At 40.7% G+C, this 22,319-nt stretch overlaps 7 protein-coding genes across 8 annotated transcripts; 3 read left to right on the forward strand and 4 right to left on the reverse strand.

Annotated features, from left to right (window-relative positions):
• The first annotated feature begins 181 nt into the window (after positions 1-181).
• Sap30 (SIN3-associated polypeptide 30) lies at positions 182-2,532 on the forward strand. The gene is made up of 2 exons (XM_002055354.4): positions 182-936; positions 1,078-2,532. The coding sequence occupies exons 1-2, from the start codon at positions 541-543 to the stop codon at positions 1,204-1,206; spliced, it is 525 nt and encodes a 174-aa protein (XP_002055390.1). The 5' UTR covers positions 182-540; the 3' UTR covers positions 1,207-2,532.
• An 882-nt stretch (positions 2,533-3,414) lies between these two features.
• On the forward strand, positions 3,415-8,474 carry LOC6632137 (HUWE1-associated protein modifying stress responses). The gene is made up of 5 exons (XM_002055353.4): positions 3,415-4,128; positions 5,444-5,533; positions 5,629-5,815; positions 5,909-6,172; positions 6,976-8,474. Exons 1-5 carry the CDS (start codon positions 3,951-3,953, stop codon positions 7,097-7,099), a joined length of 843 nt encoding a protein of 280 aa, XP_002055389.1. The 5' UTR covers positions 3,415-3,950; the 3' UTR covers positions 7,100-8,474.
• Positions 8,475-9,680: 1,206 nt separating this feature from the next.
• On the reverse strand, positions 9,681-12,418 carry LOC6632136 (NECAP-like protein CG9132). Its single transcript, XM_002055352.4, has 4 exons — positions 12,228-12,418; positions 11,113-11,509; positions 10,525-10,742; positions 9,681-10,458 (listed from the first exon to the last, which is right to left on the reverse strand). Exons 1-4 carry the CDS (start codon positions 12,308-12,310, stop codon positions 10,407-10,409), a joined length of 750 nt encoding a protein of 249 aa, XP_002055388.1. The 5' UTR covers positions 12,311-12,418; the 3' UTR covers positions 9,681-10,406.
• Positions 12,419-12,745: 327 nt separating this feature from the next.
• On the forward strand, positions 12,746-14,260 carry LOC6632135 (transcription factor IIIA). The gene is made up of 2 exons (XM_002055351.4): positions 12,746-13,008; positions 13,070-14,260. The coding sequence occupies exons 1-2, from the start codon at positions 12,826-12,828 to the stop codon at positions 14,105-14,107; spliced, it is 1,221 nt and encodes a 406-aa protein (XP_002055387.1). The 5' UTR covers positions 12,746-12,825; the 3' UTR covers positions 14,108-14,260.
• Positions 14,261-14,756: 496 nt separating this feature from the next.
• Positions 14,757-15,786, reverse strand: mRpL22 (mitochondrial ribosomal protein L22). Its single transcript, XM_002055350.4, has 3 exons — positions 15,427-15,786; positions 15,149-15,362; positions 14,757-15,086 (listed from the first exon to the last, which is right to left on the reverse strand). The coding sequence occupies exons 1-3, from the start codon at positions 15,688-15,690 to the stop codon at positions 14,866-14,868; spliced, it is 699 nt and encodes a 232-aa protein (XP_002055386.1). The 5' UTR covers positions 15,691-15,786; the 3' UTR covers positions 14,757-14,865.
• Positions 15,787-16,020: 234 nt separating this feature from the next.
• Positions 16,021-17,116, reverse strand: LOC6632012 (fatty acid hydroxylase domain-containing protein 2). Its single transcript, XM_002055349.4, has 2 exons — positions 16,323-17,116; positions 16,021-16,249 (listed from the first exon to the last, which is right to left on the reverse strand). Exons 1-2 carry the CDS (start codon positions 17,054-17,056, stop codon positions 16,123-16,125), a joined length of 861 nt encoding a protein of 286 aa, XP_002055385.1. The 5' UTR covers positions 17,057-17,116; the 3' UTR covers positions 16,021-16,122.
• A 718-nt stretch (positions 17,117-17,834) lies between these two features.
• Positions 17,835-22,190, reverse strand: LOC6632011 (fatty acid hydroxylase domain-containing protein 2). 2 transcript variants are annotated; one of them, XM_002055348.4, is made up of 5 exons: positions 21,484-22,190; positions 20,436-20,509; positions 18,801-18,976; positions 18,254-18,708; positions 17,835-18,119 (listed from the first exon to the last, which is right to left on the reverse strand). In XM_002055348.4, the coding sequence occupies exons 1-5, from the start codon at positions 21,789-21,791 to the stop codon at positions 17,969-17,971; spliced, it is 1,164 nt and encodes a 387-aa protein (XP_002055384.1). In that variant the 5' UTR covers positions 21,792-22,190; the 3' UTR covers positions 17,835-17,968. The 2 variants fall into 2 exon arrangements, with proteins under 2 accessions (XP_002055384.1, XP_015026671.1); XM_015171185.3 differs by lacking the exon at positions 21,484-22,190 and having other exon boundaries at positions 20,436-20,674.
• Positions 22,191-22,319: the final 129 nt, after the last annotated feature.

The following is a 22,319-nucleotide window of genomic DNA, read 5'->3' on the forward strand; positions in this document are numbered from 1 at the left end:
GTCAAAAACGTAAACGCAATGGGTAGCTCGTAACGAAAATGGGACAACGTAATGCCAATTGTTGTGACGTAAGCGCAAAATGGAGCAACGCATGTGCTCAAAAATGAGCTTACCGAATGTTAACGCATGTAAATAAAATGTTAAATACTATCGACACAGACACATCGAATGTTAAGTCGAACTCGTTCACAACTGTGCGACACAGTTGCAAAGTGATGATGTTTACGGTGTATGGGGGGTGAGAAAAACGCACAAGTCAGAGCAGAAAGAAGAGTGGGAGAAGGTAACAAAACTACAAATTAAAACTCGTGTCTTAAACACATTTTATTCGCGTATGTTAGCGAATGTGGAAAAAAAAATCGTTGTTTTTAGTCGTACAACGCACAGTTAAGTTAAGTAAAAATATATTAAATCGCACGAACAACCGCCGATACCCCTCCCCAAAACGCACACAGCAGCAGCAACCACAACAACAACAACAACGACAACGACAAGAGCAGCAACAGCAACAACAACAACAACAATAACCAAAAATTGAGGATGAACAACGGATTCAGCACCGGCGAGGAGGACTCGCGGGGCGGTCACACGGACCAAACATGCTGCCTGATCGATGATATGGAACGTTGCCGCAACCAGGCTGGCTACGCCAGCTACAGTAAACGCATCCAGAAAACTGTCGCACAGAAGCGGCTCAAACTGAGCAGCGATCCAAGTGCGCAGCACATTTACATATGCGACTATCACAAAGAGCGCATTCAATCGGTGCGAACGAAACGTCGACGCAAGGACAGCGAGGACGATAGCAACGAAACGGACACGGATCTGCATGAATTTCCCGATCTATATCAGCTGCATGTGTCCACGCTGCGTCGTTATAAGCGTCACTTCAAGGTGCAGACGCGACAGGGCATGAAGCGTGCGCAATTGGCGGATGTAAGTGCTACAGATCAGCAGCCCGATCATGTCTTTAACAATACCACTATTAATATCAATCAATATCAATAGCATATAAATGTTCAAATTGATATGTATATATATATATATATATATAATATGCATATTTTCACTTTGCAGACCATCATGAAGCATTTCAAGACAATACCCATTAAGGAAAAGGAGATCATAACGTTCTTTGTGTACATGGTCAAAATGGGCTCCAATAAATTGGATCAGAAGAATGGCATTGGCAATGATACCACTTGAACGCAACTCTGACGGCTGCCGCGCTATCGTTATCGTTATCGCTATCGTTATTGATGCCGGCTGCTGAATACTAGCGCTAGCTGTCCTGCTCACACACACACACACACACACACACAGTGAAATCGAATTAGCCGCATTTGCAGTCAGTTTTCTCTTTTAACTTAATTTTTGGCTATTTTTTGGAATATGAATAGTATGCTTTTCATGGTTTTCGCTTTTATAGAAAACTTGTGCTAATACGTAAATTAAATTTAATACATGTAAATTCTCAAGATATTTTTTACGCCTAATTCGGCTTCACTGTACTACGTCAGCGGTGTCCACTTACCAAATGCCCTAATAGCCCACACATCGACAAGCACACACACACAGAGAGAGAGAGAGAGAGAGAGCAACACCACGATCATATGAATTGTAGAAGCGGTCGCAGCAACAACAACAACAAAAACACAACTGGTGCTCCCAAAATAGTATAAACGAGAATATTGCAAATGAAGGAAAAAAGGAAAATAATAATAACAGCAGCAACAGCAAAATTGAATAGTAATTGTAGCGTTCATTGTTAATAGATCTTTATAGAAAAAGAAGAAATACAAATTAAACATAGTTAATCAAACTATGTGAATGAAACAAATTGATGACCCAAACAAATTTGGGGCCAAACGATAAGCAACTAACATTTACCTTAGCCTTTCATTATTAAATGCTGTTTTGTCACCTCTTAGCCAAAAGCAATCAAATAAAATTCTAAATCTGCCAACGTGAAATGAATGAATAATGAGAACAACAATCAATGAATTCATAAAATTCGACGTAAATTAAAAATCAAATAAATAACAAACTGTTTAATAATATGTAATTATTAAATTAATAATTAAATTAACATTTAATTGTACATGTAATTTTTAAATCTGAATTTTAAGAACTTATTTAAAACGAAACAAACAAAAAACAAAAACAAAAAAAAAAAAAAACATTTTTAAATTGAAAAAAACGAAAAAAAAAAGAATATGCCGTTTTCGGCAGAACGTTGCTCGCAAACCCTTGCAGAATTGTTATATACATACATATATTCTATGGAAAAACAGCCATAGATATATTGAAGTAGATCTCTTCGGCTGTTGTTCCAAAAGAGCTTTAAAACTGCCTGAATTAATGTGGTAAATACTTACTTATAAACGGGATTGATGAAGCCCTCTTATACGTAAAAGTGCCATCTGCAAGGGTATACAAATGTGCGTGGTAATAAAAAAAAACACAAAAAAAAATATGTTATTTTTATTTAATTACCCAAATTAAAAGCAATGTATCATAGCAATAAATAAACATGGACACATATAGAATAGCCCACATTTGGGTATTGTCCTTCAATATATATATATATATATATATATATATGCTGTCTGCTGACATCTTCGATGACATGTCATCAGCATAGTCTTATATAGACATATTTGTTTAGAAAATTGATCAACAAATACAGTACGCTCTCGCTTAACGCAATCGGTTCAATTGCAAAAACCGACAAACAAAATTTAATATTTGCCAACTGACCTGCTTTTAAAAAAGAGATGCCTTTTATATACATTATTATTAAAGTTAATTGAATAAATCCGTGTTAGAAATACTTGAGTTTTGTGCAATTTATTTTTGAAAAAAATGGGCATTTTCGGACGTCACTTTTCTACAATTAATATTTTATAGATAAAATAATAAGAAAAAATTTATAAAAAAAAAAAATATAGTTGCATTAACTAAAGTGCTGCTAAGAACTCTGAAATTGCGTCTATCGAGGAGTTGTGGTAACGAGGGCGTACTGTATGTACAGTATGGCTTGTGCGTTTACCTTAATTCCAGCAGATATAAGGCCATAGATATTGGATCTACTTATAAAGTAGATAAAGTTATAAAGTTGATAAAAACAAATAACTACCTATAAAAAAAAAAAGAAAAACGAAACATCTGATGATCGATTGGAAAATAAGCTAGGATTCGTAGTGAAGATTATCAATAGGTGCACAAAATACACTAGTTAACTTATTTGAAAGGCAAGCACATTTCGCGGGCTTTCAACTAAAATCGTATGAATCGATAGTTTTCTTAGTGCGATACGTGGTAACAGCCGATATATATTGTTAACTGGCTGTATTTTGTAATATCAGCAGTTGTCGGTGTTGGCGATATATCGATAAGAGCACCCATCTCTAGCTTAGTTCATTTTTTGTGGTGGTTAACGTACAAATGTGCTGCGTGCTCCTTTTTAACAAGTTTTCAGAATATTTACATTTAATATCTTTATCCTCTGACGTAGTTAAAGCTATTTGGCAGTTGAATCGTGGCTCAACTGAATTGCCGGATCGCTAAAACATCAAGAACTACGGACTCGCGCACACAGATTAACCAACGCTACATACAAAGACACACACATAGGAAGAAGCGTGCGTGTTGGTGTGTGTGTGTGTGCGCGTGTGTGTGTCAGTGTCAGTGCGTGCTGCTGCTGCTGTCGACGTCGTCGTCGTTGCAAAGAGGAAGCAGCAGGCAAAGGCGAACGGCGGACGCGAAAAAGGAGCCCAAGAGCAGCCAAGAAGCTGCAGGGAACGGCTGGCAGTTACCGGAACATTAAGTTGCAGCAGCAGAAGTTCAAATACATACAGCAATAACAACAACAACAACAACAAGCGAATAGCAACAGCACACAACAAAGGTGTCGCCCCCGCCTTACCTTCCCCCGTCCCCCACAAAAAATGCAACAACAAGAATCTGGTGGCGAGGAGAGCTGGCTAGAGGAGCAGTGCCATCGCGAAATCAACGGCCAGAACGATGAATACGAGCGCGAGTTTGTGCGTCAGCGCGACAACAATTTAAGCACCGTCTGGGGCGCATTCCAGGACTCGGCCACTGCAGTTGCACAGCTCTATCGTGGTAAGTGCTGCATGCTGTTCATCCTGCTGAACCTTTTGATATTCGAAAATGCATTTTGTTTATGGTACTATGCTGCATTGTATTTGTATCTCATACATATGTATATAGCACATGCACACACCCAGTCTGCGTGTGTGTGTGTGTGTGCATAAAAATAGTTCGGACGAGCGTATTAATAGTGGCCGTGCAGCCTGCCTGCGCCAGGCAGCAGAAAACTAACAACAACAACAACAACAAGTGCATGTTCACAACAGGCCCGGCTTTTAAGCTTATAGGTCTGCGTGCATGTGCGTCTGTGTGTGTGTGTGTGTATGTGTATGTGTATGGTGCTGCTCTCGCAGGCATCATTCACACGCCTTAAAATTCTCCACATTCCCTACTCTCCACTTATTCGCTTGCAATCTACGCATTATCAAAAACTGCAGCAGCAGGAAGAGCTTGGAATGCAATAGAGCCCAGGCATGTTGATGTCTCTGTCTGCGTTCGGTTTTTGGTGTTCCTCTTTGAACGAAACAAAAAGAAGAACGAGTGGAAAGCGAAACGCAATAACATTTGCGCTGCACTGCGCAGCAACTGCAGCGTTTGTTATCCTTAAGACGTAGACGCTCGATTTTTTTTTTTCTATTTACTCAATTTAGTTCCAGATGAAAAAGTCATTTGGTCACATTGCATGTTGTTTGTGTGTGTATTTGTTTAAAAATAGTGCGTCATTTACGAAAAAAAAAAAAAAAAACAACATTTGACAAACAGCTGTTTTCGACTGTCGCTGCAGAGAGTGGAAGCTGCTGACGTCGCTGCCGCCGCCCTAGGCGGCATTAGCGTTAGCGTCGCCTTCTGCTTGCTCTCTTCTTCGTTTTCGGTTGTTGCTACGAGCAAAGACAAGCAACAGCGAGCTATCTTAACGTTTCTAATGCTCCTTATTTCCGTTCCGTTTCTCTTGATTACAATTATTTTCTGTATTTGCTGCCATCCCTTTCCCACTTGCTCAGTTGGGTTCGCATTGTCATTTAATTCTCTCTCATGTGCTGCGGATCAATAACGGCAAATGGCTTTCCTCCTTTATGTGTCCGTGTCTTTTACTCAGCAGCAGCAGCAGGTGTTGGCTATTGCAAAGAGCGAAGAGAACAAAACATGGAGAGAACAATTTCCCCAAGCGATCCGCGAATGAGGTCCATTTCGCTTTGCGCCCCTAAAGGAATAATACCTTGATTTTACCTGCATATTGTTGTTTTTCTGCGAAAAGTCTAAGCACAAATGTAGACAAAAAGTTGAATTTACAGTGTTTTATATAGTTTCGATATCTTGTCTCTTACAGAGCGGTCTTCCAACACATTCGCTCCGGAGGCTGGGGCACTGTGGCTGCCCTTTCAGACCGCAGCTGGCACTGTGACAACACTCTACAAAGGTAACTAGTTGGCTTGACAAGAGCTGAGTTCTATGTCGCAGTCCATGAGTTGATTGTTTAAACCAATGCTAAACTAAACTATGCTTCCTTTTTAGAATCTTGTGATGGTCTCAAACGCACCAGCGACGCAGCCATACAATGCGGCTACCAAAGACGCACACGCGAACTGGCCGATTGGGCGCGCAGCAAAAAACGCCGCATGATACGGCGCGAGGATTTGCTGGCCTATTTAGCTGGAAAAGCGCTGCCAACGCAACCAACGAATCCACATGCCAATCGTCGGTGAGTCCGCCTTCTGAGGCAGCCGAACATATCCTCCAGACTAATGCTTACCCTTTCTTGCATGCTCGCTCGCCCGCTTGCCTTGTGCTGCAGGTCGCCCAAGCCGGAACATCACCATGGCGGCGGAGTACATCATCATCAAGTCAGCGGCAGCACCAATAGTGTCACTGGCTCGGCGATAGGCTTTGCCAGCAACGGACTGACCATGATGCCACCCACAACCGCCGGCGGACAGCCAACGCATTTGCTAAATGCCGCCAGCGGTCAGGCGGCGACAGTAGGTGCCACAGGCGGCACTGGCGGCATCATCGGCGACGATCTGCACACTTTCAAGGAGGCCTTAGTTTTGCGTCCACGGTACCTATATTACCATAGACCATCCAGCAATCGAGTTCCCATATTTGTAGACGGATGGGTTTATTAATGTGTGGATAGACAGACTATATTCGATATTCAAATTTAAGTATTCATAAAGTAAAGAAGCAATTGCTTGTCTGTGGACCATGTTTATGGTTATATTTCAGTTACGAAATCCATATAAGTAGGCATATCCGAGCCCAAAATTTATATACCTATGTTCTGTATATATCTGTAGTCTATAATGTAACGTAAAGTCCGTGCATATGTAAAACTAAAAATTGACGACAGAAACATGCAAATGTCCGAATCGAACCTATGTATATTATAGATGCGCAGGAAAATATCGTGCAGTGTATACTTTCCGAATGAAAATCATTTCATTTCAAGCAAACTCAGCAATCACGAGCTTTGCCGTGCTTCTTGATCTGAATGACAAGCTGATGCGATCCAGCTCTAGTCCGTGTACGCTTTCATATGGAAAGCAACAAAGTCTCTCAGCTTATTTTTGAAATATCAATAGATCATCAGAAATAGTTCATAATAGCTCAGTAATTGAATGGAATGTGTGTAGCCTCTCGTGTAGTATGTATAAAAAAAACTAAATCTTAAAGGTAGAGCCTTGTGCTTTGGTATTTAAGCGCTGAAAATTTCATAGGGATCAGACTGTAAACAAGCAAGTTGGATCAGAATGCAGTTTTCATGGATAGCGTAGGGGGCAAAGGAAGCAGAAGATTTGTTATATATGCATATAACTTAACATATATATTTTAATTGTTATTTACTTTCTCTTTGCTTTCTAGCGGACCGGAGCTATTTGCATTTGTTGCCAACGAAATCGCTCGCCATTGCAAGCGTCCCGGCAGTCCCATCGATGACAAAATGGACATTTGCCACTACAGCAGTAAACGTCAGCGCTTCATGTAATCCCAGCATCTAGCGGCAGCCAACGGGGTGGACACACAACACACACACACACACACCCACAGACACACATACATACACGCTCTTATACACATACACATGCATATGCGCCAAATTGAAATGCAACAACAATTTTCCCACTCAATGGAGTAGCACGTGGTATTGGTTGCGTGGGCTAGGGGAAAGAGGAAAAGCGGAAAACTGCAGCCGCCGCAACAGTGTGTGTGCGTGTGTGTGTGTGTGTGCGTAGGTGTAGGTGTGTGGGGCGGGGGCGCGACTAGTTCTATTAAACTGTACTATTAAACTGTTAAATTCTGTTTATAATATTTATGCCGTAAAGTTCTTGTTACTGAGCTTTGTCGACTCAAACACAACACAGACACACACACACACATACACACAAAACACAGACACACAAACCAACACACACACACACAGATAACACACACCGTGCAGCATAAGTTAAGTTTAGTTAGTTATTAAGCATAAAAAAAGCTTTTGTTGTAAGTTTTCAAGTCAAGAGGTGGTCTTAAACATAGCGAAAATATTGTGTTAATGCACGCAGTTATATGTAGCCTAGTATAACACTAACACACACACACACACACAGACACACTTTCAAAACTGTTATACGTAGGCTTTATTGAAGCATGAAAATGATGAAAGCAAAAGGAAAACAGACCCATTAGCCCGTTCCAGGTGGCAATTAAGCCGTGTTACCAATCGATCTATCTGTGCACATTTTATGAATATGAATATATATATATGTATGTATGTATGTATGTATGTATGTATGTGCATGCATAGCAAAACTACAGACACTGTTGTAAGCCAAAAGTTGTATTGTATATAAGTAAGTCAGAAATGATAGAAAAACAACACGTTTCGATAAAGTTACATTGTGTTCGGATGACACGTACTAAAACCTTAGCTGTTTATATAAACCATATATACATATATATATATATATATATATATATGTATTTATTTTATGATTTGTTCATGTAAATTATGGTGTTCACATCATCGAAACGCTTCCTAAAGTCAAAAAAACCATAAAAGCTAACAAAACTAACAAAATTTCAAGTAAAAGAGCAAAGATTATAATCGGCGGTACAGTTGCAAACGATATTTGATCTTGACAGTACATTTTTCGCATGTCTAGCTAGCCAGATCTATATATATATATTTATTCGTATAGAATCCATCTATGTATATGAATATAGCGTCGATGATCAAGTTGAGAGAGTTGAGAACGAAGGCACGTACTAAATTATATGTATTAAATGAAAAGTCCTATGAAATATTTGAGTTGTAATAAATTTAACAAATATGCTTAATTAACAATATACAATTAAAAAAGAAAACAAAAAAAAAAGAGAGAAAAGAGAAAAGAACGCAATTAAAAAAAGAAAAAATTATTATACAAGATTAAGAAGAAAAAAAAACAAAACAAAAAAAAAAAAAAACACTATAAGTTTAAATAAAAACATTAAAAACATACAAAATCAAACGACTTTAGCCTCGTTTTTTGTTTGCAAAATAATCATATTTGTTTTCGAATATACGTTAAACACATATTTCGTTATTGAATGGAACGAGATAATGTTGTGAATGTGAAAGTATTTTCGCCTAAATACTTAACGAATTGAACTGAAAATGTGTGGGAAAAACGAAAAACGATCTTATAATGGAATCAAATGGAATCTAAAGCAGAGTTGAAAATATTTGCATTCTTTGCTTAAATTCTTGACTTTGATAATCGAAAGACTTTTCGAACTCTTCGAGGTGCACCTGTACCGAACGACTTAATGACACAGAAAGAGACAGAAAGAAAAAACAACGCCTCGTTCTACCTGGAATTTGTGTCTAGATCTTTTAAGGAATGTTAGAAGAAACAAAGCTGAGACTTTCTTAGCCAGAATGAATTCCTTGGTTTGGGTTTAAGAAACTCAAGAATTGTACATTGAAATTCATTGCTATTTTATTTTCATATTCATTTTCAATTTATATATATTTTTTGTTTTTTGTTTTTTTTTCATTTTTTGTTGTATATTTATATATATATATATATATATGTATGTATATATATAGATGTGTACATATATTATATTATTTGTATAACTGCACGGCTGGCAATTAATTAGATATTACATTAAATCGGTGAATTAATTAACTAATACAAAACAAGACGATTGCAATGTAGCGCGACTGTCAAACTGTAGAGTCTCCGAGTGTGGGAAGTGGGTGAGTGTGGGTGCCAAGCAGTAGCTCTCCAACTGTAACAGAGCTGCCAAAACAGTTCCCGAATTGTCGCTTGAGGAAGAGGAAAACAGGAAAAGCTTTGCATATTTTGAAAAACATACAATTAAAATCAAATGCCAGTTGCAGCTACATGAACATTATTGAAACAAAATTTGTTAAATCGCAATCAACTATTTAACAACAGCAACAGTTTGGAATGCTGCGCAGCAAAAACACAGTTATAGTTATTTATTTATGTTTGCTTCAAGTTTTTTTTTTTTTTTTTTTACTTTTCAACTAGAGATAACAACAAAATTGTTAAAAAGATTATTGCGATCGCATTTCGTTTGTTGCAATTTCAAGCACAATCAAATAAATTGTAGTTAGCCGTTTTTTTTTTTTCGTTTTTCTCTCCTTTTAATTCTATTTTTCAATTCATTTTAGATGTGTGTTTCTGTGTGTGGGGTAGGTGTGGGTGTGCGTGCGTGTGTGTGTAAAACAATGTGTAGAGCAAAAAAAAAAAAAAAAAAAAAAAAAAACTAAATTGGTTAATTGTTAATCGATTTAACGTTAACGATAACGATGATACTTTTGAACTAATTACAATGTCTTGCCCTAAACGGAATGTTTATGCTACATTTCCAACATTTAACAGAAACTGTTCTCGATTGCCATTCCACGAAAATTCTTTGCTGTGATATGCGAATACGCTTGAGTTAAATTCATTTCGAATTGTACGTCAGAACAGTTCTATAATATGTAATATATATATATATATATATATATAGTTCTTATGTCAAGAAACAAAATTAATGCAAATATTAAATTATACAAAATTTTAACGTTAACGGACATGTTTTTTGAAAATGTATGTAACATATATATATGCTGCTACTGTATATATTTGTGTGTGTTTTTTTTTTTAGTGTTGGTCGTTATGTTGTCCAATTCAATAGCGAGTTTAAGTTGTGTGTGTATGCGTGTGTGTGTGTGTGTGTCTGGTGTGTAAAAAGCAGTTAAGAGCCCTTAACACAAAACCGGTGCGTGACGTTGCGCAGGTCGCAGCCTAAAACTGAACCCAATTGGCATTTGCCGTATTCTGTTGTCCTTGATTACCGCTGAAAGAGAGAGGGAACGCGTCAGTTGGTAAACAAAACTTTGTCTGCGTATTTGTTGCAGCTCACCCGGCGGATGCGTAGTCGGTCCACTCCGTGCCGGCGCCGCCTCCGCTGGTCCGATGGGCTGGCGATGCGCCCGGACTTTGCCGCAACGTCGCCGCAGCCGCAGCCGCACCGGCTGGCGGTGGTGCGATTTTGGCCAAACCACCTGGCGGCGGTGGTAGCACACCGCCGGTACCTTTGCCCTTGCCAGTGCGCGAGCTGCCCTCAGAGCCATCCTTTTTCTGCAAAGCAAAGTCCAAAGTATTGTTAATATCTTTGACTATACACGGGATTCCCTGGTGTTCCTTTGTTGAGGATCATCAAGTTTAACAGATTGAATAGAATAGAGATTGACATGAGAGTAATGAATGCAAGTCGAAGAAAGCGGACATTGTGGAAATGAGTATCAAAACGGGTATCTTGGTTTTGCGAGCACGTTTGTTACAGGCATAACTCTGATACCGGAGGGTCTGGCAATAGGGAACGTACAATTAAATGTGATCTTTAATCCTTGACATGATCGGACATCAAACCAAGACAGTTACTTGGAAATTAGGTGAAGTGAAGTGAGTATCTTCTGGTCTAGTGGAATTGACGCTTTCAAATAATTACCGTGATGCGCATGTTTATTTTGATGGTTTCACCCTCCTTGAAGCCCAAATCGAGCTCCTGTTTGGGTTCAGTTTTCTCTTTTTCGATTTGCTCCTGATTCTTGACCCACTTGAAGTGATCCTGTAACGCCACATTCAAATCAAACGAATCGGAACGATCCCCAAAACCGAGTCCCAGAAAGGCCGATCGTCCATTGTCGTCCTGGACACGTATAACAAAGTAGCGTGAGCTATCCGAGACCGACTCGATCGCAACACCGGGATATGTATCGACGGGGCAGTTGGCAAACAGAGCGCCGCTCGTCTTATCCTCCAGCTTTAGTATGCATGTTGTGCCCTTGGCCACCAGACGCATTCGTCCGGTCCAGGTGGGCTCTTTCAGGTTCCAGTCCGCTGCTCTGCGTGTTATAAAACCGATTTCAAATAATTATTCTATTTCGTTCATAAACATTTTCAGTTGCTGGCATGCGCACATACGCATATGCATATGTGTGTGTGCTATGTGTGTGTGTGTCTGTGTGTGTGTGTGTGCGCGCTCTTATTTGCTTGTATTTATTGTTTTCTGCTGTGCGGGCGCTTCAAGCGAAAACAAAGAAAGTCAACAACAAGAGTAGCAACAAAAACAATTACACTTATACAAAAGCTTTGGCTACACACACACACACACACACACACACACATGCAAGTGTATACACATACAACAGACTTGCAAGTGAAATGTACAGCAATTGAGAGAAACTGCAAAGCGAGCGCTTAAATAAAAGTGCAGTAAAAAAAATCAATTGGAATTGAACTTCAAAAGAGGCCACAATCAACAACAGTCATGTTCAGGTTTTTTTTTTCTTTTTTCTTTTTTTTTAGTAACCTTGGCTGTGGCCTTTTGCCACATATTTCGGTGTAATTTCCGTGCCTTGCGCATTTTTAACATAATTTTTGCATTTCTCACGGGCACACACACACACACGCACGCACACACAAATGCATACACACTGTGTTGGGATGTGGGGGCGTCTCTGCATGAAATCACAAAACTTTCAATTGCACCACATAACAACAACAACTGGACAAATTTTTGTATTTTGAGCACAACTTTTTAAATTGAAGTTGACATCTCACCTGTATCCTCTGTTGCTGGCGCGTGGCGGTATTTTGTATATGAATACCTCGGGCTTTACAATCAGCACACTTTCATATTCCATATTTATTTGAATTAATACTATTGTTTATAATCTTGCCTATGAATTCCGTTTATAACCTTAAGCTTACAACTACATATACTGCGGAGCTGCAAGACAATCGATGCCAAATATCGATGATGTGGACAATCGACTGGCCTCCACAACCCTTAGCGCTGATACAAAATAAGTGAAGTCTAGGTTGCCACGTAGCAGCTACATGCAGTCTGGCTACATTGGCAACAGCTGACAATTCGCCATATCGTAGTTTACATTTTTGGATACTATTTTGTATGTTTAAACAATATGCTGCACTGGATAAAGTTGCTTTTCGGCTAACAAAGTGCTAAAAATATCTCTTACATTTACTTATTGTCTCTATTTGAAGAAAAAGTGCAACAAAGTATCGATAGCCGATATCGATTTATAGTCTATAACTATCGTTGTTTCAAACCTAAGTATCGCCATATCGATGTCGTAGATTGACATTCCAAGCTCGCACGTTGTTTCTGAGCTATCTACGTTCATGCTGAAGCAAAATGCCACCGGTTGTGCAAATCACGAGTGACAGCGACTTGGATCTGGTATTGGAGGAGTTTAAGGCCAAACAGGCTCGTCGCGACAGCACCGGCCCCAAATACAGCTGCAGCATCGGCGGCTGTGACGCAAGCTTTAAGCGTCTGGACCAATTGGATCGCCATGAATACCATCACACCGGCATTGTAAGTCGTAAAAGGGCATCAAAGCGGCTTCCATCAGCCAACTGATCATTTGTTTTTGTAGAAAAAGCATGCTTGCAGCTACGAGGGCTGTGAGAAGAGTTATTCGATTGTCACCCATTTGAAGCGTCATCTGCGCAGCACACACGAGCGTCCTGCGGCACTGCAAAAAACGATCAAATGCAGTCTGCCGGAGTGCAGCAAGATGTTTACATCGACCAGCAATATGACGCGACACCTACGCGAAGCACATGAGTGTCCGCGCGAATATGCGTGCACACATTGCCCGGCCAAGTTCAGGCAAAAGATGAAACTGCGCCGCCATGAGATTACACAGCACACACAGGCGTATCCGTTTCGGTGCGAGAAGTGCACTCGCGGCTTCTATCAACAGTGGCAGCAGGAAAGCCACCAGCGCAGCTGCAAGCTCTACGCCTGCCCCCAATGCGAACAGCAATTCGACAAATGGACGCTCTATACAAAACATTGCCGTGAAACACAGCACGGACGCGAACGCCACAAGTGCGAGCAATGCGAGCGCAGCTACGAGAAGCCAAGTGATCTCAGTGCCCATATCGCTGCCAAACATCCTGCAGAGAACGAATCGACTTTTGCATGCACCGAGCCTGGCTGCAATCGCAGCTATTCCTACGAGCGCAATTTGCGACAGCACGTCTTGTCCGCGCACTCGGGCAGGCGCTTTGAGTGCCTGGCCGTTGATTGTCAGCGCTGTTTCAGCAGCGCCCAGAATCTCAGCAAGCATTTGCTGCGCGACCATACTGCCAAAGAGCGCCTGCCGGCTAAGAAGCAGCAAAGCCCAAGTCCAGACCCAAACCCAACCCCGGCAGCAAAAGTGTCGCGCAAGCGTCGTCGTGATGCGGGCAAGCCAACGCGCTCGCACCTATCCAAGCTGGCTTGCCTGGTGCTCGACCAGAAGATTGATAAGGAGGTGCGCCAGCGCAAGCCACTGGCGCTAACTAGCGTATCCCAGGAACTGCAAAAGCAACAGGAAGACCAACAGGCACAGCTGGACGATGGAGAAATTGAGGAGCTGCTGGCGCAAGCACTGCAGAATGACACCGAAGAGGAAATTGCCCCATAATCGAACATAAAAATGGACGCATATACCCTTAAAAAAAAACCATAGTAAATTAGCTATTGTATAAATATTTAAGCAACTATATTAGTTCTTGCAAAGCAATGTCATGCATTCGTACTCTTACTCCGAAAATAACAACCTATTTATTGCTGGTAACCTGTAAGCTTTGCTGTTTGGTCATAATTGATGTTCCATTGCTTACTTCTATATATGGAAAATTGGAAAACTCCACACAAATCATCTCGAAATCCATTTGAGAGATATTTAATACTTTTCGAAGAATCCATTCCACTGCTTGGTGGACATGGAAGTCAAAGGATTGGTGACTGATGTTTTAACTCGGCCGGGCAACGCCAGGCAATCGCCATTTGTCCAGACAAGGGAAGTATTCCAAATTGAGTTGCTCTAGCTTATTTACACAGTTCTATATCATATTGATAACATAGCCGGTCCTCAGTTCAAATAGCTAAATGGTCATATTCTTAATATCTATTTTAACAGACTTCCAAATGCGCTGTTTAAATGCAGCTACATGTCTTCTAGATCAGTTATTCCATACGTGTTTTCTATGTCACATCATGTGTCTAGAACTGGCTTTTAACATTTTGCACAGAGCTTGAGCAAATGGTTCGCTATAAGATTGGTTGATCGATTGATGTTTCAGTTTGATTTTTATTTAAAAATAACGTTTTTGATAACATTAACAAATGCGCTGCACATGAAAGATGCTGTCTAAGGGTATATGCGGTGTGATGTGGTTTCTACAACGAACTGATGACCTTGCGGCTGCGCATCTGCTCTAGCCATTGCTCCAATTGCTGTTGCGGTGTTTGTGGCTCGGGCAGATAATAATGCTGTGGAGGTTCGCCCTCCTCCAGGCGCAGAAAGTAGTGACAGTGCTTGTACTCGACGCGCCCGAAGCGACCGCGGGCATGCCGACGCATACCCTTGAAGACACGTCCTTTGCCCACAAAGGATTCGGCTGGGACACAAGAAATAACCGCTAAATTAGTTGAGGACTATTTTGGAAGTTGACTATTTTACCAATCCACAAGTTGCTTTTGTACTCCACGTTGTGCCGCTCAACGGCCATTTGCTGAGCCTCCAGTATCGTCTCCCTGACATCTGTGGCGCCTTTCTTGAGCACAAAATTCAGCTGCTTGAGCGCCTCATCCACGGACATGCCGCGCACAAAGGCCGCTATATACCACATCTTGTCCGGACTGTATTTGATGTTGGTGCGCATGTGGCACACATACTGGAAATGAATTGGTTGCCATTAAAATAGGCGCATATTCAAATCATCGTTTCAGCTCTTTTACCGCCTTGCGTGGCTCCTCATCCTGTGACTCCTGTGGCGGATGCACCGTTTTGTTATACTCCAGCCATTTGCGCGGCCCGTAATTGTGTTTGTTCCATTTGGCGCACAGCCCGCCCGTGGAAGCCGTGTGCACGCCGCAACAGTCAACGTTTTGCGTGATCGCAGGTGGCACTGCTAACAATTTGGCGACGCTGGTTGCGGGGGCGGTTGCCAGCAGCGGCGTCTGCAGCGTTAGCTGCGCCATTTGTCTTATCACCTTGTGCATGGTACTTCAGGTTTTGTTTAATAAAAATGTCAAATGAATTATAGCTATAAAAAAAAACCTATAAGCACCATCGGTCGCGTAATCTGCCAGCGAACAGCTGTGTGTGCGTAGCCGAAATCTTATCGATATATCCGATATCGATAGTCCGGCGTGCTTCGAATGTGCGCTATAAACAATCACTAAATCAAGACTATATTTTCGTAAATCGTATGTTTATTAAAATGCGGAATACCTTATCAAATTTAAACTATGCTTTCAATGGTCACAATGATCGTCTAAACGACATTTGAGCAGGTACTTATCGATATCATAAATTCAAGGGCTGCAACAGACGATTTATCGGTTTTAATAAGCAGGGCTGCATTAGTAGTTATTCAATTTGAAAATGGAGAAAACGTTAATAATTGCGACTTATTGTGACATAAACTTCCACTATCTTGATTTGCGCTTGATCTTAACGGACTTGGGCTTGACTAGCGGCTGCTTCTGCTTGTATGGAGCTCTGTAGGTGCCATGTAGCTTATCCAGCCAACCTGTAACGCCATAATTGTAATTGAACCTGAAAACGAAAAAGTGTTAATTGTTCCCTTTTTTTTTTTTTAAATAAGCATGCAGAACTGTCTGTCACATACTTGGCGTGATGATAGTCGTGGAAGCGCACAGATCCGCCTGACCAAGGAAAACTGTAGCCTGTATGATCGCTCATCGCGTTGATGACGGCCAACGATGTCAGGACCCAAGCCACAAGAACATGCGCGCCCAGTAGCGACATTGATATGCCCACTGGAACCAAATTGGCCAGCACATGCTCGACAGGATGCGCGTACAGAGTCATGGCCGCAACGGGTGCTGTCCACTCATGATGCTTCTTGTGCACATACTTGTAGACCGATTTGTGGTGCAGCAAACGGTGCACATAGTAGAACATGGTCTCTTCCAGCACCACGAAGGCGACAAAGTCGCGCACAGCCCGTCCAAAGCTGGGCAGTACACGTACATCGATGCTATTATAGTGCTTGAGCACCAGTACGTAAAGGCACCAGGTTATAGTCAAATTGACCACCGTTAAATTGAACAGCACCACTTTGACGGCACGCCATAGTCGTCCTAGATCCAGCGGTTCGTTCTGGCCCGGTTGTATTTTGTATTTGCGAAGAAACTTCGGTCGATTCGTGATGTCCATGAGCGTGAAAATGGCAGCATAAAGCCAATAAACGAAAAATATGATTATTGTGGTGCCGAACACCCACAAGTGCATCGGATCGTTCCCGATGACATCGAGCAAAGCTAGCCAGCGCGCCTGAAGCGATTCGCCGGCGTTGCGCCAGCGCAGAGCACAGCTGGTGAGGATTGTGTTGGACTCCATGGCTCAATCTCGACTGGCAGGCGCAAAACACTGCAAGTATATGCCTTGCGCCCCTGATGCGTTACAGCCCAACGGGCATTTCAGCTGGAGCCAGCAGCTGGTGGCAGCAGATGGCATCAAGATTACCCAAAAAAAAAACACTATGGGGGCAGAGACCGGTTCGAGTTCGAGCCTAGTAAATTAATTTATGGAATATTAGCCTAAGGCCTAGCATAGCACAAATTTGGGCTGATTTGTTTGTAACTAATTCTTTATAGTTTTAACAAAAATAATAGAGAAGACTTATAGCTCATTCAACTAACGGCATAGGCTCCGCCGTATTTTGCCTTTTAGCTGATTAGCTGCAATGGTTATCATGTTGTCGTAGTCAATTTATAAGAGATTAACTATTGCCGAGCATTATTAAATTTGTAGATTAGGTCTATTTTTGATCAGCGGGAGTACAACAACTTCTTGCGCCCAAAGTTCACGAAATCTCTTGGCGTTTCTTTCTTATTTATTATTTGGTTTATTGTTTTTATTATTATTTTTAGTTCGTGCCGTGCGAGAAATACATCATATCTAACTGCTTACTACTAGTTTTTTTTTTTTTTTTTTTTTTGTTAACACACATTTACATCTGCTTTCTGCTTGTATAATTTATCTTTTATCATTAAATGTTTCACTTTCTTTTAGTGTCTATAAAATTGAAACTTTATCTGGCCTCTCGCTTGGTTATTATCACAATGAAGTGTACACACATCGGTAAAAAAACAATAATAATAATAAAATAAAATAATAGTAAGAAGAGAATACATCATTTTATATAAGGTACATGCACACATGTATATATATGAGCGGAGAGCGTATAGAGGAGAGGATTACACAATAACGCCCGACAGCTTGAAGATGGGCTCTTCCAACTGGAACCACTCACTTCATGGTGGAGTCGGGAAAGGCATCGCGTGGCGGCACAAAGCTCAGCATCATAATGTGCCGCGCATAGGATTTGGTGGCACGAAATAGCGAGTCGGTGCCATGCAAACGATCCAGGACGCCCAGAACGCCGAAGCAGTTGTTGAATCTAAAAGGCATAAAACACACAACTATTAGAAAAGGTCAATCAACTAGTGCCCAGTTTTATGTAGATAGTTTCTAAAGGAAGCTAACAAATGGAATTCTGCCGAAATGTCACTTCATGGTTGATTTGGAACTCACTTCAAATGATGAAAGTCGTGCGCCTCGGGGCTGGGAAAGAAGGGCAAATGATAGCCGGAGTGTGCATTCAGCGTCGAGAGTATGGCAAGCGCGAACCATAGCCAGGCGGTGGCCACATGGCTGCCCATCAGGAATACGCCCAGAAACGGTGGCAACAGATTACTAAATATATGCTCAATGGGATGGCAATAGATGGCCGTAACCGATATTGGTGCGGTCCACTCATGATGCTGCTTATGTATAAACTTATAGATGTGCTTGTGATGCAGCAAACGGTGCGAATAGTAGAAGCCCAGCTCCTCCATCAATATGCACACGGTTAGCTCGAAGCAGACCCAGTGGAATGTGGGCAGCTCTCGTATATCGCTCAGGCCCCGCACCGTCATCAATTTGTAGCTGAGATACGCCAGCGGTATGCCCACAAATATTTGATTGCAGATCACACGCCAAATGACCTGCAAGAGCGAGAGAGAGAGAGAGAGAGAGCAAGAGAGATTTAACTCAATTAAGAATGAATCAATGAAATGATGCGTTGCGCATTCGTCACCTTCAACAGACGTCCGGCCTCGACGGGCTCATTGGTGCCCGGCTGGATTTTGTATTTGCGTAGACAGGCCGGCCGATTGGTCAGATCCATGAATGTATAAATGCCGCCCACACTCCAGTAGACAAACATTGTGAACATGGTGGTGCCAAAGACCCACAGCATCATCGGATCATCGCCTGCGAGCACAGGACACAAATATTGTTAGCATAGTTCGTATCTATTCTATCTATTCTATTCAATCTATCTACGTATAACATGCACTTATCTAAAGCTCCGTCGAGTGTAATACGCAATTCATGGCTTGGGTAACAATAAATACTTATAGATCTGAGAGTACAAGTTATATGACCCCTGATCATTTTTATATATACACATATTTGTGTATGTATAGGTATAGCCCTTTTGGCACTTGTTCTAGAAGCCTTTATGGAGATATCTCTGACAATAATATTAGCTTACTCTCTTTTTACTTAAATATATATTCAACTAACTAGATTAAAGTCTTAGTTGCTGTGACTTAAATTTAACTAAAGCATTTCACTCTTAAATTACTTTAATTTTGTTGCATTTTAAGTACAAATTTTCTATAAAACTCAAAGTTTGACTTCACGCAAATTCGTTTTAACATTAACTGTAACTTTACCATTTACCTTAAATTTTAATTTTATTTCATTTTAATAATCTTAATTTTATTCAAAACCTTAACCTCAAAATAAAACTAATATTATATTAAGAACTAACATTAATCTTGATGTTAATCTTTCAATTTGACTTAAATTTTAAGAGTTTAAAAGTTGCCTCAAGCTTTAACTACATTTTTTTCAAATTTAACATAAGCTTTACTCAAACTAAAACGTGATCTCTTATTCTGAACAGAAATTAATATGAAAGCTTTCATATTTTAAAACGTTTTTTAAGGTTTCTTTTTTAGATATTTTTACTGATCCAGAGCTCAGTTTTGATAAAGCTTAAGAAGCTTAAGAACCAGAGTAATATTTTATCTTGAATACATTTTAATGAACGTAAATTAAATGTTTCAGATCAAGTTACTGCACAAAGGCTATGCAATATATCTAACACTGTGCAGCAAAACTGAGTATTATTTATTACTGAATTTAATGTTAATTAAAATAAATTTGCATTTAATGAGAAAACCAATGCGATGTTATTAAAATAAAAAATAAACCTAAACCTGTACAAATAACTAATTGAGCAACAATTTATGTTGCACAGTGTTATCAATTCAGCCTTTGACTGCGACTGCTGTGTGTGTGTGTGTGTGTGTGTGTGTGTGCGAATTAGTAAACAAAACAGTTGCTGTTTATTGTCGACTCTGTTTGCTTTTGTTGTTGCTGTTGTTGTAGCTGCTTGTGAATGGGAGGCAAAAGTGCAATTCGTGATATCTGACGTTAAAAGACACGCGAAAAGACACAAACACACACACACACACACACACAGATATGCATGCACACAGTCTCACGCAGACATGGATTTAACTTCAAGCCTTGAGTGCATGCGCACTCACAGATACTTTTGAATTCTAACACATTTTCTAACCATTTTTTTTTTCGTTTTTTTTTTTTGCTCATTCTTTTCGTACGCGCTCTTTCTTGGCGTTCTTTTGGCCAAACTTACCAAACTTGTCAATGAACTTGTCCCATTGCGATTGCCAAAAGTCACCGGAGGCGCCCCAGAAGCTCTGCAAATGCCTGGTTGGCAGGTAAGAAAACTCGTTAAATTTCTCCATGCGATGCACAGGTGCAATAACAAAACAAACAAACAAAAACAAAATAAAATAAAAATAAAAGTATTAATGGAATCTCAGCGAAAGGTTCTGCAGCTGTCACTCAGTCAGCGGCTGCCAAGCTACTGAGCAACTGAGCAACTGAATTTGGGGGAAAAAATGGGGTATGGGGAAGCGCAGCTCAGGCCGCACGCACAAAGCGAGCCAAAGAGAAAGAGAGCGCTAGAAAGAGAAAGGCAAGGAAGAAGAGCGCCGTTCTCGAACGCAGTTAAAGCTTTCTTTGCATGCACATCACTTTTGTCCGTTACATTTGGCTTTTAAGCTCGCAGAGCTTTCAAGACGCGGACATAACTGTTGTTAATCGGCCGAGATCTGAATATGTAAAATCGTTAAATTTACGTCTTGTAATATTTTATGAACATTTGAACAAAAAAATATATAAATGTTGCTTTTAAATCATCTTAAAGGGATATCTTAATATTGCATGATGAAAGAAAATCTAAATTCGCTCGCGAATTATAGTTTAGTTTTTCCAATTGATAATGCCTATAGCCAGAGCTAATCAGTTATGGGCGACAAATGTTTATATAATTATACCCTATACCCTTTATGTATATATATTAAACAGTTGCATCTATAATTGAGCCAAGCTAAACGTTTTAAAGCAATTAAATTTATATTATATTTAGCAACTGTAATGTCACGCTCTCTTATCATTTGATCAGTTAACCGTTACGCCTAAAAAGCTCAAAGCTTACAGCGCAGCCAGCAGTGACCAGAGCTTTTGCAGTGGCGTCGGCAATGTGATGTGCTCTTGTTAATAGCTGTAAACGAATTAACATAGATTCACTAGCAGAAAGCTGCTACTGATGTAAGTGTACATCATGTATGTATATACGTATGTATGTGTGGGTGCGTGTATGTATTAGGTACGCTTACCATGTCAGGACATTGCGAAACAATATAAAAACGGCCAAAGCGCACGTAATGATAAATATAACGCTATGCAATGAGGACAGCCACAGCGGACTGTCCACCTCGTCCGTCCAGTTATGTACTGCCGCCTGCGGCTGCACGGCGGACATTGCCTTTGATGGTGTCGTCGTCGTCCCACTAACATCCAGCGACGTATGGGCGACGGATGTGTTTGAGGGCACCTTGGATTCGCCGCTGGCACTGTTACCGCTGTTGCTGCTGGCATTTGGCGGCTTTTGGGCGGGCGTTGCATATGCAGGATTATTGGACATGGCTGTTGTTGCTGTTCCGGATTTGGTTTTACATTCGAACTTTGCAATTGGTTTGGTAAGATTCAGCAAATTGGCCTTCGGTTTGGCTTGGCTGTTCCGCCTTAAATACAGCTGCTCCTCTTTGTTATTGTTGTTGTTTTGTTTGTTGTTTGTTTTGTTATGCTTTTTGTTGTCCTTGACATTTAAAGCACTTCGATTTTTCCGTTGTGATAAGTAGAGTTATGCATTTACATAAATGCTGGGCTCTGCAAACATATAACATAGGCAAGTGGCCAGCATATGTTGTTAACTATTTAGCAGGCGTTGCAACAATACAGTATTATGCTTGTGCCGCTAAAATCGATGTTTATGTTTTTTGAATTTCTTTTGGTTTGGCCTTTGGCTCAAAGCTCTCACACTTGCACACACTCACACACACACACACACACACACACGCAAACATGCAATAGTGAATTATCAAAGCAACACTGAGCGCAATCGATATACGATAAATAAATAACAGCTCGCATTTATGCAGTGTGGCAGCGC

The sequence above is a fragment of the Drosophila virilis genome, chromosome X, assembly GCF_030788295.1.
Source record: "Drosophila virilis strain 15010-1051.87 chromosome X, Dvir_AGI_RSII-ME, whole genome shotgun sequence".
Classification (NCBI taxonomy): domain Eukaryota; kingdom Metazoa; phylum Arthropoda; class Insecta; order Diptera; family Drosophilidae; genus Drosophila; species Drosophila virilis.